At 51.6% G+C, this 15,521-nt stretch overlaps 1 protein-coding gene across 1 annotated transcript; it reads left to right on the top strand.

Annotated features, from left to right (window-relative positions):
* Positions 1 to 326: 326 nt before the first annotated feature.
* On the top strand, positions 327 to 1,142 carry LOC120105461 (Kunitz family trypsin and protease inhibitor protein). Its single transcript, XM_039117952.3, has one exon. The coding sequence runs from the start codon at positions 351 to 353 to the stop codon at positions 966 to 968; it is 618 nt and encodes a 205-aa protein (XP_038973880.1). The 5' UTR covers positions 327 to 350; the 3' UTR covers positions 969 to 1,142.
* Positions 1,143 to 15,521: the final 14,379 nt, after the last annotated feature.

Below are 15,521 nucleotides of genomic sequence, written 5' to 3'. Positions count from 1 at the left end.
GTAATGGCGGTTCTGCATCCAAGTGATAAAACTCGAGCCTTGTTCTCGTGACAGGCTTCATCAAACCTGGACTGAATCCATGTTTATCGATCGACCAATCTAGTTACATGGCGTCCGGTGATAGACTTCTCAAGTCGCCTCCAAAATGATAAGATTCTAATTACTGAACTCCCACGTCTCTGAAGGTTTTATTCAATCTCATGCCAATTTTTTCTTGATCTCTTCATGTACATTGGACAAAATACATCTTCATTACAAGTCAAAGTTACGTGTCAGACTGTGCATGCACTTGTAGCTTTCGTCCAAACGTTATGGAAACACGACCAGGGATCCCTCCCCTTCATTCATGCATGCCCAACCCTACCACATCAACCATGAAGCTAATTCTTCTATTCTCGGCCTTCTTCCTTCTCTCCTCCCTCACAACACTAGCAGCCGCCGAGGTCGTCCTCGACAGGGATGGCAACGAGCTACGACGTGGGGTAGAATACTACATCTACCCCGGCATCACTGACGTCGCCGGCGGTCTTACCCTTGCAAGCCGGAACCACTCTTGTCCACTGGATGTGACCCTTGCAATCTCTCCAACCAGTAATGGCCTTCCCCTCACCTTCTTGCCGGCCGATCCCGAGGAGGACACCATCAATACATCGACGGACTTAAATATTGTCTTCTCGGCTGTCACCATCTGTGTGCAGTCTACAGTGTGGAAGCTCGACTTCGATGACGCCGCCGGGCGTTTTTATGTGACGACGGGCGGCGTCGCCGGGAATCCCGGCCGTGAGACGTTGGCCAACTGGTTCAAGATAGAGAACGATCGTGGTGCCTATAAGCTGGTTTTCTGTCCCACGGTGTGTGATATATGCAAGCCTGTTTGTGGGAATTTGGGTGTATACCGGGAGGACGGGAGGCTATGGCTGGGGATCAACTCCGATGCACCACTCCCGGTTGAGTTCAGAGGGGCATAAACTGGGTCTTGCTCCTCTCTAGTAAGCAAGAACGGAATGGGACTATTAGTCGTGTGGTAATTAAATTTAAATAAAAGTCCTGAGAGTATTGTTTATAATTCTGATGGCTGAATGTGCTCCATGTATCTTGAATTGTTTTAAGATAATTAAATATACAAAGCTCCTATTGATGTTTGTTTTCGTATCGATTAACAAATTAATATTATATGTGCACAATTACAAAGAAAAGGGTTTGTACGCCATGCAATCAGGAAATATTGCATCACTCATTCCTCACAACCATTAAACATTATCTCAGGACCATGCCACTGAGGAAGGTTTATCTATTGTAGTGCTTTCAAGATTTCTTGGGGAAGCAATTGATGTGGCGAAGGATTTGAAAGTTCTTTTGAAATATTCTTCTTATCAACGTGCTCTCTTTAGTTACTGTCAATGGTTGTGAGGTCCTTGTTACTTTCTCAAGGGTCATCTCCATGGGAGAAATGTCGTAAAGGTTGCTCTAGAGATTTGGGCTATTTTTGATAATTTTTATAAAAAATCAAGATACTAAGTGCAAGATCTTTAAGATGCTCTAAAGTATAATTAAAGAGCTAATTTGTCACGCCCCGAATCCGGAGTGCATTCTAAATTCAGAGCGCAACAGGCGCAGCATACCTACCGAACGGACCATATATACAAGCATGCAAGGCTACTGATCAAATCATAATAATCTCAAAGCAATAATAATAACTCTTCGATCCTCGAAAACTAATTTAATCAAAATTTAAAAAAAAATCATTCTCATAATCAATTGTTCCTGCAACACTTCCTTTCCCCTCCTCCTTTTCCTTTCTTTTATTGTAATAAACTGTCTATGTCCCTCTGTAATTATTCCTTCCATTGATTAATAAAATTTGAGTCGTTTCCCCTTCTTTTTCATCAAAAAAAAAAGAAGAAATGCTAAATCATCACAAGAAAAAGATGGAAATCATGCATAGAGACAAAGGAGAGACAAGGCCAACAAGTAAAGAACAAGTAAAGACAAATCCAAATTCATCTCAAAATGCACTCTCGCATGTCATTATGTATGCATAAGCTAATGCTGGAATGGGCATCCTTCCAAAATAGAGCTGGAAAAGGCGAGCAAAGTTGATAAAAAGCTAGAGTGAATTAACAGTCCTATATGTCTTGGACCAGAATTTTCAAACTAGTCTTTATGCCTTGGACAACAAATTAAAGGAGGCAGTAAGTTTTATGTGGAAGTTGCAGATGGTCAATTCAAAGCAGCCTTATTTCTTGTTGCTGGAAACTGGATCCGGGGGCGGCCGTCGGCTGAGAAGGAGGAGCTCCGGTGGGGATCGACGGGCTGCGGGTGGCGGCGGTCCGTCGGCGGACGGCGTCCTCTAGGATATCTGCAAAAAGCCGGTGGCCGGGATTTCCGGTGCCGGCCCTCCGATGCTTAAGTCAGAGGGAGGATATATGAGTAGAGAGAGAATGACCTGAGTTTTTCTTTTCCTTTCTCTTTCTCTCTCCCCTTTTACGATAGAGGGGCTCTCCTTTTATAATGGGGTGCTGGATTACCTGTGATGCGACGGGACCAGATCGTCGTACGACTGAGTACGTCGCGTGAGTTGGTGGGTGATCACATGAATTAATGCCTTGCTGTAGAGGATGAGGTCGGAATCAAGAAGTTGTCGCGCGGACTGGACGTAGCCGAACTGACCTGCTATAGGGAACTGGAGGTCAGCAAACGGCAGGAACCATGCGCATTAATTGTTGAGTAGGCCGAAGGTCATAAGCATTAATTGTTGAGTAGGCCGGAGGTTTGCGGAGACTATGCTCATTAATTGTTGAGTAAGCCGAAGGTCTGCGGAGACCATGCTCATTAATTGTTGAGTAAGCCAGAGGTCTGCGGAGACCATGCTCATTAATTATTGAGTAAGCCGGCTAAGGCGTGGTTCCGAGCTGGGCCGTAGATGGACGTGACAGTAGCAGGCGATTGGTGAGGTCTGACTTCTAGGGATCGGATGCCTTCCGAGGTCGGACGTTCTGAGGTCGAGAACCCAGAGTTGGGCGCCTGATCTGGCACCAAGCAGTCCGGCGTCAGGCGCCAGGTCGGTCGTCTAAGGTCGGGCGTCAGGTCGGTCATCCTAAGGTCGGGTACTTCTGACCATATGTTTTAGGATGACTTGTATTTTCCTCAACACTATCCCCCGACTTCCGAGTCCAAGCTGTTGGTGAGCTGGGACGTGGGAAGTAATTGCTTTTATTGCAGCGGTGGGGGTTAGGGAGGTTTAAATTATGCCGGCATTCCGCGTGCCTCGGGGCGTTTTTAATGAAGGGAGAGGAGACGACGCCCTTTCGTCCTTCGAGGCTGTTTTGAGTAGCGGGCTCATGATGGGGCTCTGGGATCCGATGGGACGGCGCCTTGATCCCGTATCCGAGGCGTCCGCCCAGAATAAATGCGCTGCTTCGGTTCTCAGGGCGGACACATGGCGCAATCCGGACTGGAGGCGGGTTTTAGCCCCGCCGATCTGAGCCGTCGGAAGGGTCTATATAAGCCCTCGACTTTGCCCTAGAAAGGTCTCCCTTGTTTGATTCCGCCGTTGTCCTTTCTTTTCTTCTTCCTCGACTGCGGTTGAACCTTCCCGGCGACGTTTGGAGGCGATTTCCGGCGATACTCTGGTGACCTTACAGTAGGTCGTTCTCCCATGTTGGCTCGGAGGCTTTCTCCTTTTCTTTAGATACTTGTCTCTTCCTTCTTCTTCGTGTTCATTTTTTACTCCTTTCTCCTTTTCTTCTTCCTTTTTGAGATGGGTCTCGGTCCCGGTGAGGTTGGGTCCACTCTGATTGAGGAGGAACTGGAGTTGGTCCGTTTTCGGTTCTTCTTTCAACCCGGGTTTCATCTCGAATTTGCGGGGCCGGAAGATCAGGTGACGAGACCTCCGCCAGGTCGGGTCGGAGTGTATGTCGATGCACTCTGGGCCGGCCTGCGGTTCCCCCTGCACGAGTTCATAAATGACTTGCTGGTGGAGTATCAACTCGTGCCAGCACAGCTCACTCCGAACTCGTGGAGGACCATCGTCGGGATCCCGACCTCAGTGAGCGTATTCCGCCGGTATTTTATGCTCAAAACGAACCCGGTGGATGTGGAGTGGTTATATTTTGCTTGGAGGAGCGGCTTGTCGCTCTTCCGAGGTGCCCCTTCCTCTATTCACGAGTGGAAAGGAAAATTTTTCTTTCTTTCTTCCGAGCTCTCGTGGGGGTTCGATCCGAGGTGGGGGCGTCCCAGGTTGAAGGCCCTGAATAGGCTTAGTGGTCTCTTGGTGGAGGAGCAGAGGGCCTTTGACGCTCTGCGGAGTCTCGGGAGGGACATCCTTCTGACCGAGTTCTTGACTGAAGAAGCTCTGGTGCACGTCGGCCTGAGCTCGGCGCGCCCCAAGGGTAAGGGCAGTTGTACTGCTCTTTCATTTTTCAATTCCCGCCCCATCTGTTTCTTCTTTTTGTTCTCCTGACGCAGTCCGATACTTAACAAAAATTTTTTTCTTTGTTTCAGATATTCCTCATATGCCGACCAGCAACGCGTCCCTTTTCTCCCGGCTGAAGAGGAGGTCGGACGAGACCGGCGAGGCTGTGCCCAAGCCCCGCAAGAAGGCCAGGCTGGCCACCACTTCTGCCCCTGCCGAGGCGAGGGGCTCGGGGGCTGGGGCCTCGGGGTCTTCTCGGGGGAGAGCTCCAGTCCTCGAGCACGCAAGCTCGGGCTTCGGAGCGTCGGGCTCGGCTTCCCCGACCTGCCCTGCTCCCATCTCCCAGCGGGCGAGCCGGCCAGTCATTCACCTGCGGCGCTCGGGGCCTGAGCCGAGCAGGGGCCCCGGGGTTCCGGGCCCTTCTCGTCCTGTTGCCCTAGGCTCGGGCGGGGCGAGTTCCTCAGGGGCTGGAGGGCGCTCTGAGGGGGGATCGGCCGAGCCAGAGTCCCCGATCCCGGAGGGTAGCTCGGCCTTCCAGGATGGCGATGTCGCGCGGGCTGTTTTTCGCCGTGCAATGCTCCCAGCCGACCGGGCCGAGTTTGGAGCTCTCGGCCTTAAGGAGATTGTCGACCAGACGTATTGTAACACTGCTCGGGTGAGATATTCTCTTATTTTGGTTTTAGTCGTCAGTGTTTCCTTCGATTCTTACTCATCGCTATCTTTTCCTGCAGCATATCCATGAAGTAGACACTCTGGTGTTCATCGCCTCGGAATGCCAGAATGAATCTCGGCGATTTCAGAAATAGCTGGAGTCAGCCAAGAAGAGGCTAGCTGAGGTGGAGGCCGTGCTAGCGGAAGCTGTAGCACGGAGGGAGGCCACAGAGGCAGGTCGGCGAGCCATCATTGACGAACTCGAAGAGGAGAGAGCTGCACACTCCTTGACAAGATCAGCGTTGCGTGTCTCCGAGGCACGCTTGGCCGAGGCCCGTTCCGAAGCCGCCGGCTATAAGTATGAGGGCGGGGTCCTCTGCCTAAAACTTGAGCAGCTCGAGGCCCGGGAGAAGAAGGCACTCGAGCGGGCGGAGAATGCCATGGAGCTCTTCAAGGAGTCTGAAGAGTTCCGCGACATGCTGAAGGAGGAAACCGTGGACGGGTTCCTCCGGGGCTTTGAGAACTTTCGAAGACAAATGCGTCGATATTGCCCCCAGCTCGACCTTTCGGGGATCCGTCCGAGGATGGGCCTGAGTGATGGGACCGAGGACGAGGTTCTCGCAATTATCGCGGTCGAGGAGGAGCTTGCCGAGATCGAAGCCAGCATGGCCGATCAGGCAACATCAGGGGCTCCCCCCGAGGAGGTCGCCGAGGAGGCTCATGGGGCTACTGACGAGGCCCTGACCGAGGTCGCCGAGGGGGCTCACGGGGCTACTGACGAGGCCCCGACCGAGGTCGCCGCAGAGGGTTCAGAGCCAGCACTCGCGGAAGGCCCTCAGGTCATCGCAATCGACGACCTCGAGGGTGATGCTGGTGCAGCCGCCGTTCCTTAGGACTTAGTTGTTTTTGTTTTCCTTATTGTTGTAAACGAGGTCGGCCTTTAAACTTGTTGTTTGGCCGACTCTCAATTTTGTACTTAAGCCTTCGGGCTCTTCCTTAATGAAAGAATATTTTTTCCAGTTCGTACTTACTTCTTTTTCCTCTAACTGATTTATCCAAGTATCCGAGTTTGGCTAGGCCCGTAGACTTAGGTTCGGATTACGCTCGCTACGTTATCAAGCTTAAGTTCGATAAAAAACGACTTTATGGTGCCGAGCTCAGACCTTTGGGCTCGGTCAGGATTGTAGACTCGAATTCTATGTATCCAAGCTCCAGTTATGCTTGCTAGGGAGGCTCCGAGCTCAGACTCTAGGAGAGTTCACTAAGTATTTGGGCTCGGATTTGAAGTTCGCAGGGCTGTTGAGCCTGGCTCCTGAATTTCGAGGACACCAGGCTCGGGCTCAAGCCTCAAAAGGGTTTCGTTAGACCTCCAGATTCATCTTCTAGGGTATTTGGCCAAGTTCTTGAGCTCGGCTTTTTCGGGCGTAGGTTTACCGATAATGCTGGGGTCGGCCCCTAAGGAGATCGTGAACCAAGGTCGGGTTGTCATCGGGGCCTTTATAGTTGTTGGCCTCGGGCTTGATTGAGGTTCTGGCAAATAGAGTCGGAACGTATGGTGAGTGTCTTGGCCCTCTCGAGCTCAACCAGTGTGTCCGCGAACGGGGTCGTTACTGCAGGCTAACATCGATTTTTCGGTGTTTGGGACTTGGATGAGCCTTTATTCAGAAGGGTTTATATAGATTAACATGGAGGTCGTCGATGGAGAGAGCGTGCACGAGGTTGGCGAGACCCCGGCCTTAGATTTACTCGGGCATCCCGACCTTGGTCGGGGGGAGGCCCCGAGCTCAATCAGGACCTTGCTAGTAGTACGTAAATAGACAAATGTAATGGGGCAAGTGTCAAGTGGGATGTACCTCTTGCACCTTTAAGACCAAGTGCTCCATGTCGAAGCAGGTCGCTTTGTTTCTTGATCGACTTTTGGAGGCGCCTTTTAGCTCGGAGTCCGTCTCGGGAATGCCGACGAATTGGGAGATATCGCCGGTATCGAGCACGAGGTCGAGGGGGCTTGAGCTCGCTGTCGACCCGGTAACTCTTCCCGAGGGCGAGGGAGTTTGAGACTCTACGGTCGACTCACGGGGCATCCCGACCTTAGTCGAGGTATCGAACACGAGGTCGAGGGAGCTTGGGCTCGCTGTCGACCCGATGACGCTTTCCGAGGTCGAGGGAGTTTGAGACTCTACAGTCAACTCACGGGGCATCCCGACCTTAGTCGAGGTATCGAACATGAGGTCGAAGGAGCTTGGGCTCGCTGTCGACCCGATGACGCTTCCCGAGGTCGAGGAAGTTTGAGACTCTACGGTCGACTCACGGGACATCCCAATCTTAGTGGAGGTATCGAACACGAGGTCGAGGGAACTTGGGCTCGCTGTCGACCCGATGACGCTTTCCGAGGTCGAGGGAGTTTGTGACTCTACGGTCAACTTACGGGGCATCCCGACCTTGGTCGAGGTATTTGAGGGAGATCGAGGCCGAGCTCGATGTCAGCGCGGAGGGACGCTTCAAGTCCAACCGAGGCATCTGAACTTAGTCGGGCGTCCGAACTCTATTAGGCGTCCGAGCCGTGCTGGGCATCCGAGCTTGGTCAAGTAATCTGAGGATCGCAAATGTCCTAATATTAGGAGAAACACAGTATAATTTAAGGAGAATCGTAGATAGACAATCGTGAGGAGGCGGGATTCATGTTCCCGATCACCAGGGACCCCTTAGGGTTTTTACTGGAAATACATCCGTAGATTCTCGGAATTCCAGCTTCGTGGAATGGGGGTCCCTTCGAGAGACTCCAACTTATATGCTCCGGGTCGTTGTACTCAGGCAATTCGGTACGGTCCTTCCTAGTTTGGAGCGAGCTTTCCTTGCTCGGTGGGCTGAGAAGCTTCGGCTCTCCTGAGGACGAAGTCCCCTACCTTGAAGAGCTTGGGCTTGACTCTAGAGTTGTAGTACTGGGCCGTTTTCTGCTGGTACCTTGCCATGCGGACTCGGGCGACCTCTCGTGTTTCTTCAACGAGGTCCAAGTTATTTCTGAGCCGAGAAGAGTTGGAGTCGGCATCGTAGTATTCCACTCTCGAGGAGGGGAGGCCGATTTCGAGCGGGATAACGGCCTTCGTCCCGTATGCCAGGTTGAAGGGGGTCTCGCCAGTGGATAACCGGAATTAGTCCGGTAAGCTCAGAGGACGTTGTACAGATCTTCGACCCACTGTCCTTTGGACCGATCAAGCCTGGCCTTGAGCTCCTGCAAAATGGTACGATTTGTTACCTCAGTTTCTCCGTTTGTTTGGGGGTGGGCGACCGAGGTGAAACGGTGGTCGATGCCGAGCTCGGAGCAGACTAAGAATGCGGCCGTTGTCAGATATAAGAATGCGGGGGAGCCCAAATCTGCAGATTATTGACTTCCAGACGAAGTCCCGCATCTTCTACTCGGTGATCCAGGCTACGGGCTCAGCCTCGACCCATTTGGTGAAGTAGTCGATGGAGACGACCAGGAACTTTCTTTGCCCGGTGGCTAGGGGAAAAGGCCCCAGGATGTCAATCCCCCATTGGGCGAATGGCCAGGGGGCGATATTTGAGGTCAGCGGGGTCGAGGATCGGTGCTGGATATTGGCATTCTGCTGGCATCGGTCGCACCTTCGGACAAAGTCTGCCGCATCCTTTTGAAGAGTGGGCCAAAAGTAGCCTTGGCGCAAAATTTTATGAGCCAACGCTCGGCCTCCCAAATGGTTCCTGCATATTCCTTCATGGACCTCTCGCATAGCATAGTCTGCTTCTGACGGACGAAGGCATCTAAGAAGAGGAGAGGTGAAGGATTTTCGGTAGAGCTTGCCTTCATATAATATAAATCGGGAGGCTAAACGCCTGATTCGGCGAGCCTCGAGCCTGTCAGTGGGGAGGGTTTCATTTTGTAGGTAGCCGACGAGCTCGTCCATCCAGCTCGGCTCGGTGTCGATGCACATGGTCGGTTCAGGCTCTTCTGTGCTGGGCGTTCAGAGATATTCAAGCACCGTTGCCTTAGGGAGCTCACTCATGCGGGAAGTCGCCAGCTTTGACAATTGGCCAGCCCTGAGGTTCTCCGCTCTGGGAATATGTTGAATGTTGAAGGAGCCTAGGGCGGATATGAGCTCCCGCACCTTCTGAAGGTATTTCTGCATTGATGATTCCTTTGCTTCAAAATATCCCAAGACCTGGCTCACGACCAGTTGGGAGTCACTGAAGGCCTTCAGGTCTTCTGCTTTCAGGTCCTTTGCCAGCTTGAGCCCGGCAATGAGCGCCTCATACTCCGCCTCATTGTTTGAAGCCGGGAACTCAAGGCGCAGGGCCTGCTCTGCTACCACCCCGTCTGAGCTTGTAAGGACAAGACCGGCCCCGCTACCCCCCGAGGTCGAGGAGCCGTCCACATATATGACCCATGGCTGCCCCGGGGTCTCCTTTGTCGGCATGGATGGGTGCTCAGGATCGTCCGGTAAAGTGCACTCCATGATGAAATCGGCGAGTGTCTGAGCTTTGATTGCCGGCCTCGATCGATACTCAAGGTCGAACTCTCCGAGCTCAACTGCCCATTTGGCGATCCTTCCGGCGCGGTCCGACCTATGCAAGACTTGTTTGATGGGCTGGTCAGTCAGCACGGCCACAGTATAGGCCTGAAAATAGGGTCAGAGTCTCCGAGCCGAAGTGATCAGGGCGAAGATTGTTTTCTCCAGCTTAGAGTACTGGGTCTCGGCATCCCTGAGAACTCGGCTGGTATAGTAGATAGGCTTTTGGAGCCTGTCCTCCTCCCGGACTAGGACCAAGCTCACTGCAACCGGGGAGACGGCCAGGTACAGGTAAAGAACTTCGCCTTGCTGAGGTTTGGTGAGTAGCGGAGGGGAGGCGAGAAGGCGCCTGAGCTCCTCAAAAGCTTGCTGGCATTCCTCCGACCATAAGAAATCTTTCGGTCGCTTGAGGATTTTGAAGAATGGGAGGCATCGCTCGGCCGATCTGGAGATAAATCTCCCCAGAGCTGCGACCCGCCCGGTAAGTCGCTGTACCTCCTTGACCGTCTTCGGTGGCACCATGTCTTGCAGCACTTGGATCTTCTCGGGATTGGCTTCAACTCTACGCTGGGTTACCACGAAGCCCAAAAATTTACCTGAGGTAACTCTGAATGCACATTTTGCAGGGTTGAGCTTCATTTGGTATTTCTTGAGCTTGGAGAAGGCTTCGTCGAGGTCAGCCACATGGTGCTCTGCCGTCCGGCTCTTCACCAGCATGTCATCCACATAGACCTCCATATTTCGGCCTATCTGGTCTTTAAAGATTTGGCTAACCAACCTTTGGTATGTAGCTCCCGCGTTCTTCAACCCGAACGGCATCACCTTGTAACAATAAGTGCCCTTGTCGGTGATGAAAGCCGTCTTCTCTTCATCTTCGGGCGCCATTCGGATCTGGTTGTACCCCAAAAAGGCGTCCATGAAGGTTAGCAACTGATGCCCCGAAGTAGAGTCGACAAGCTGGTCGATGCTGGGGACGGAAAAACTGTCTTTCGGGCAGGCCTTGTTCAAGTCGGTGTAGTCCACGCACATGCGCCATTTCGCATTGGCTTTCCTCACGAGGACCACATTGGCGAGCCAGTCTGGATAAGAGACCTCCCGGATGAAGCCGGCTCCGAGGAGTTTGTCCACTTCCTCGGCCGCCGCTTGCTGCCGCTCCGGGGCGGAGCCTCGTTTCTTTTGCCTCACGGGTCTGCAGGTCGGTTTTACCTGGAGTCGGTGGATCATGACCTCGGGGTCGATTTCTGACATATCAGCGGGCGACTAGGCGAAGACGTCTATGTTGGCTCGAAGGAATTCGATCAGACACCCTTTTTCGCAGGAACTCAAGCCGGAGCCGACCTGTACGATTAGTTCTGGAGAACTTTCTAGTAAAGGGATTTGGGTAAGAAGCTCACCGGGCTCTACCCGTTTCTTCCAAAGGTCGTCCCGCACGTCCAGGGTTTCGATGGATAGCATGCGGCCTGTTGCTTGGGTTGATGCCTCGGCCAGTAACTCTTGCTGGCCTGATGCTTCAGTTGATCGCTTTGCTTCGTAGGTCGCCACGTAGCACCGCTTGGCCATCATCTGATCTCCGCGGACCTCGCCCACTCCTTGATTGGTAGAGAACCGCAGAAGAAGGTGGTAGGTTGAGACTATAGCTCGGAGGGCATTTAGCCCTGATCGTCCGAGGATAGCATTGTAGGCCGAAAGCAGGCGGACCATGAGGAAGTCTGTTTTCACAGTACTTTCTCGGGGGGCGAGACCGACCGTGACTAGAAGGCTGACCTCACCTTCAACTGGGACCGAGTCCCCGGTGAATCCGACCAGCGGGGCATTTATTTTCCGAAGCTGGTTTTCCGCTAAGCCCATTCTTTGGTAAGCTTGATAATACAAAATATTTACTGAGCTTCCATTATCAACTAAGACCCGCTTTACATGAAACTTGTTTATAACCATGGATCCGAGGTCGTAGCAGGGACCTCGGCTGAGGTGGGGACCTTGGTCGAAGATGTCCCTGCTGTCGAGGCGGGTTCCTTAGTCGAGGGAGATTCTTTTCACGGCGGGGGGATCGGCTTCTCTGGCGTCCGCGCTCCTCGCGACGCTTCTTCGGTTTCTTTGAAACCAGCTCGGTCGCACCCCACCTGGAGGCGATAGCTTCCTCAGCCTTTGCATATTTCCGGGCTCGGGCCAGCATTTCGGTGAAGTTGGCGGAAAAGCTTTTTTCAATGGAGAAGAGAAATCTGTAGGAGCGAGTCCCAGTCTTTAGTGCCGACATGGCTATTGACTGGTCGAGCTCACGGACTTCCCATATTGCGGCGGTGAAGCGGTCGAGATACTCCCTGAGAGATTCTCCCTCCTTTTGCTTGATATCCAGGAGGGAGTCCGATGTTCGCTGCTGGCGCCGGCTGGCAGCAAAATTGGTGGCGAATTGCCTGCCGAGCTGCTCGAAAGAGGATACCGTGCTCGGCTTCAGTCCGGAAAACTATAGCCGAGCTGTTCCCCGGAGGGTCGCTGGGAAGGCCTTGCAGAGCAGGGCCTTCGAGGACCCTTGCAGTGCCATGAGAGCTCGGTAACTCTCCAAATAGTCGAGGGGGTCGGTAGTTCCATTATAGGGCTCCACTTGGGGCATCTTGAACCTCGGTGGGACCGGCTCATCCTCGATGTGGCGGGAGAAGGGGGACTTGGTGGTGAATTCAAAGTCCCCTTCGCGCCTCGCCTTCCTGCTGTGAAGCGCCTCAATCTGGCACTCGAGATTCTCGACTTTCTTGTTGAGCTCCCCCGCCTGGGGGATTGCCGCGGTAGTCTGTTCCGGCTCACGGCGGTCCGGGGCCGACTCGGCCTCCGAAAGTTGTGGCCTTCGGTCTATGCTTTTCCCTGGCAACTCCCTCCGGGGAGACGCTCGGGCCGAGCTTTGGCGATAGCACTGTTCTTCATTGTTGGCCCTTGAGGAGCCACGGAGGTTTTGGCTCTAGGGCACTGGTCCGTTTGGAGGGAGCGTTGGTTGAACCTGGGCCGGGGGGGTGGCACGGGTAGAGCTCCCTCGCGCTGCAAGCCTTGGACGGCTGCGGCCAAGGCATGGACCTGCTGCACCAAGATGTTGAACTGTTCCGGCTGAACTTGAGGAACTGGGTCAGCCGGAGGTGGTGAGTTCTGGACAGAGTGTCCAGGACTTGGTGGGGGACGCCGGGAGGCGTTAGAAGCTCCTTTACTTCTCAACTTTATGGCTGCAACTCGGGCCCTTCCTCTAGCGCCAACTGTTGCTGGAAACTGGACCCGGGGGCGGCCGTCGGCTGAGAAGGAGGAGCTCCGGTGGGGATCGATGGGCTGCGGGTGGCGGCGGTCCGTCAGCGGACGGCGTCCTCTAGGATATCTGCAAAAAGCCGGTGGCCGGGATTTCCGACGCCGGCCCTCCGATGCTTAAGTCAGAGGGGGAATATATGAGTAGAGGGAGAATGACCTGAGTTTTTCTTTTCCTTTCTCTCTCTCTCTCCCCTTTTACGATAGAGGGGCTCTCCTTTTATAATGGGGTGCTGGATTACCTATGATGCGACGGGACCAGATCGGCGTACGACTGAGTACGTCACGTGAGTTGGTGGGTGATCACATGAATTAATGCTTTGCTGTAGAGGATGAGGTCGGAATCAAGGAGTTGCCACGGCGGACTGGACGTAGCCGAACTGACCTGTTATGGGGAACTGGAGGTCAGCAAACGGCAGGAACCATGCGCATTAATTGTTGAGTGGGCCGGAGGTCATAAGCATTAATTGTTGAGTAGGCCGGAGGTCTGCGGAGACCATGCTCATTAATTGTTGAGTAAGCCGGAGGTCTGCGGAGACCATGCTCATTAATTGTTGAGTAAGCCGGCTAAGGCGTGGTTCCGAGCTGGGCCGTAGATAGACGTGACAGTAGCGGGCGGTTGGTGAAGTCTGACTTCTAGGAATCGGATGCCTTCCGAGGTCGGACGTTCTGAGGTCGAGAACCCAGAGTTGGGCGCCTGATCTGGCGCCAAGCCATCCGGCGTCAGGCGCCGGGTCGGTCGTCTAAGGTCGGGCGTCAGGTCGGTCGTCCTAAGGTCGGGTACTTCCGACCATATGTTTTAGGGTGACTTGTATTTCCCTCAACATTTCTAATGATCAAGACTTCATGAGGTTATTGCCAAGACCAATCTAATCACTCAATTTGCATTGTCCAATCTCGACCTATATGTTATTTGCATGGTTCGAAAACCACGGAGTGATGTGTAAGAGTTTTAGATGATACTCTTATGTTATAATAGTTTTATTTAGTTTTTCAGATTTTTTTTTGACTCCTAAGAGTTGTTGTTTCACAGTTCAATCTTCGGCTCCAGCAAGAAAGTAGTGCAGTAAACCCAACTGTCAGATCATCAAATAAACTCACTCCAACTACCATGTGGCCTAATCTATTGTTTAAGAGCAATCTACGTAGACTCAGATGCCCTGCATCAATCACTTTGCTCCATAAAATGGCACAAATGATGGTACCAATTCAAGTGGAGCCATGAGAATAAAGGTGACTTTTTGAGTGATATTTTTTAGTTACTAAAGCTTTTCTTGATTCTTTAAGCTTTATTTTCTGCCAGAAAAGGATGTATCATCTACCACTCCATAACTAGTATAATCCTACACTTCATTCAGGCATTAATGAGTGCCTAGACTCAAATATCAAACTTGTGGCATCGACCTCTTCTCCCCAAAGAAGTTCAAGAGCATCTCCAATGGATGCCTGCCTTCTTATCCCATATCTGGATCTCCTCTCCACCAAAAAGGCCTTTTCCGCACAAGGTATCCATCATTTCAGGGACCATTCTCACAGGCTGTGTTTGTTTAGGATTAAGAAAAAGATGGAATAGGAGAACTATGAGGGGCAGAAGAGGACGTGGAAGAGCCAAAGGTGCATTCTAGGGAGGCCTTTTCCATAGAAGACCCTTTGAAGCAACAATCTCCCAGTTTCCATATCCATCCTATCTCAATGTTCTCACAGGAGCGAACGCAATTCCTCTTGAGTTAAAGGAATCATTCCAGCCAATGGACCACCAGGCCCCTCCATGAAGGCATCTCATCCTTTGCTTTTGTAACTACATCAGGCGCGGGAAACTCTCCGTAGAGATTCCCCCTTAATTCAACCTCGGCTCCCCCTAACCCACTTCTTGCACCACCAACCCCATCAAATCCCATTTAATGGCCCCCTCCCAGTTTTAGTTTTATTTTATTCTTCGTACGTGCCCCCTCTTGTAGTTATTTCACCTCGTCCCCCTCGCATCCTACTAAAGAAATTTAAAAACGGGAGCTCCTTTTGGGGTGCTTGGTTCGCGAGTAGGATTAAAATCAGAATTAAAATAAAAATCAAAATGACCGTACTTTCTGATATGTTTGGTTTCTGACTGAAATTGAAATCGATATTAAAATAAAATTTAAATAATATGAGAGGATTGAGATTGGATTTTGGGGATCAGAGTAATAATTTTCATTCCCCTCTAAAATTTGAATCGAAATGAGTGCGAGGACCTATGCAAGCATGTATTTAGTTCTATATCAGTTATTCGTTGGGGACGTCTAAGCACTTATACAGGACTAAAAAACCTAAAAAACTACCTTCCAGATAGTTTTTTTGGATGAGATTTTCATTAGTTATAAATAAATAGAGCGGATTTGACCTATAATTAATATGGACTAGAAAACACTGCGGACCATGAGCCAATCATGGTGCTTGTGATTAGATTGAAATAAATTTGAACCTTTAGCCTGATAAGGACATCAGAGCTTAAATGGGAGGAGTATGTCAGAACTCGTTAAAATAACTCCTCACATGTTAGTAGATATGATTTTTGTATTTAGTGATAAAGTAAATTGAAAAAGGAAAAAAAGCTTTTTTTCATGACAACAACACTTGATGGACATGGGTCAGAAAAACAACAGCTATTGGGAGAGTATTAA

This window comes from Phoenix dactylifera, chromosome 3, assembly GCF_051530095.1.
Source record: "Phoenix dactylifera cultivar Ajwa chromosome 3, Ajwa_hap1_PhDact_Kaust_v1.1, whole genome shotgun sequence".
Classification (NCBI taxonomy): Eukaryota; Viridiplantae; Streptophyta; class Magnoliopsida; order Arecales; family Arecaceae; genus Phoenix; species Phoenix dactylifera.
Note: the sequence above shows the minus strand (reverse complement) of the source record. Positions and strands in the feature narration are given on the sequence as shown.

What these genes read in the sequence shown, in the direction of transcription:
- LOC120105461 (XM_039117952.3), top strand. Translation starts at nt 351, where the DNA reads ATGCCCAACCCTACCACATCAACCATGAAGCTAATTCTTCTATTCTCG.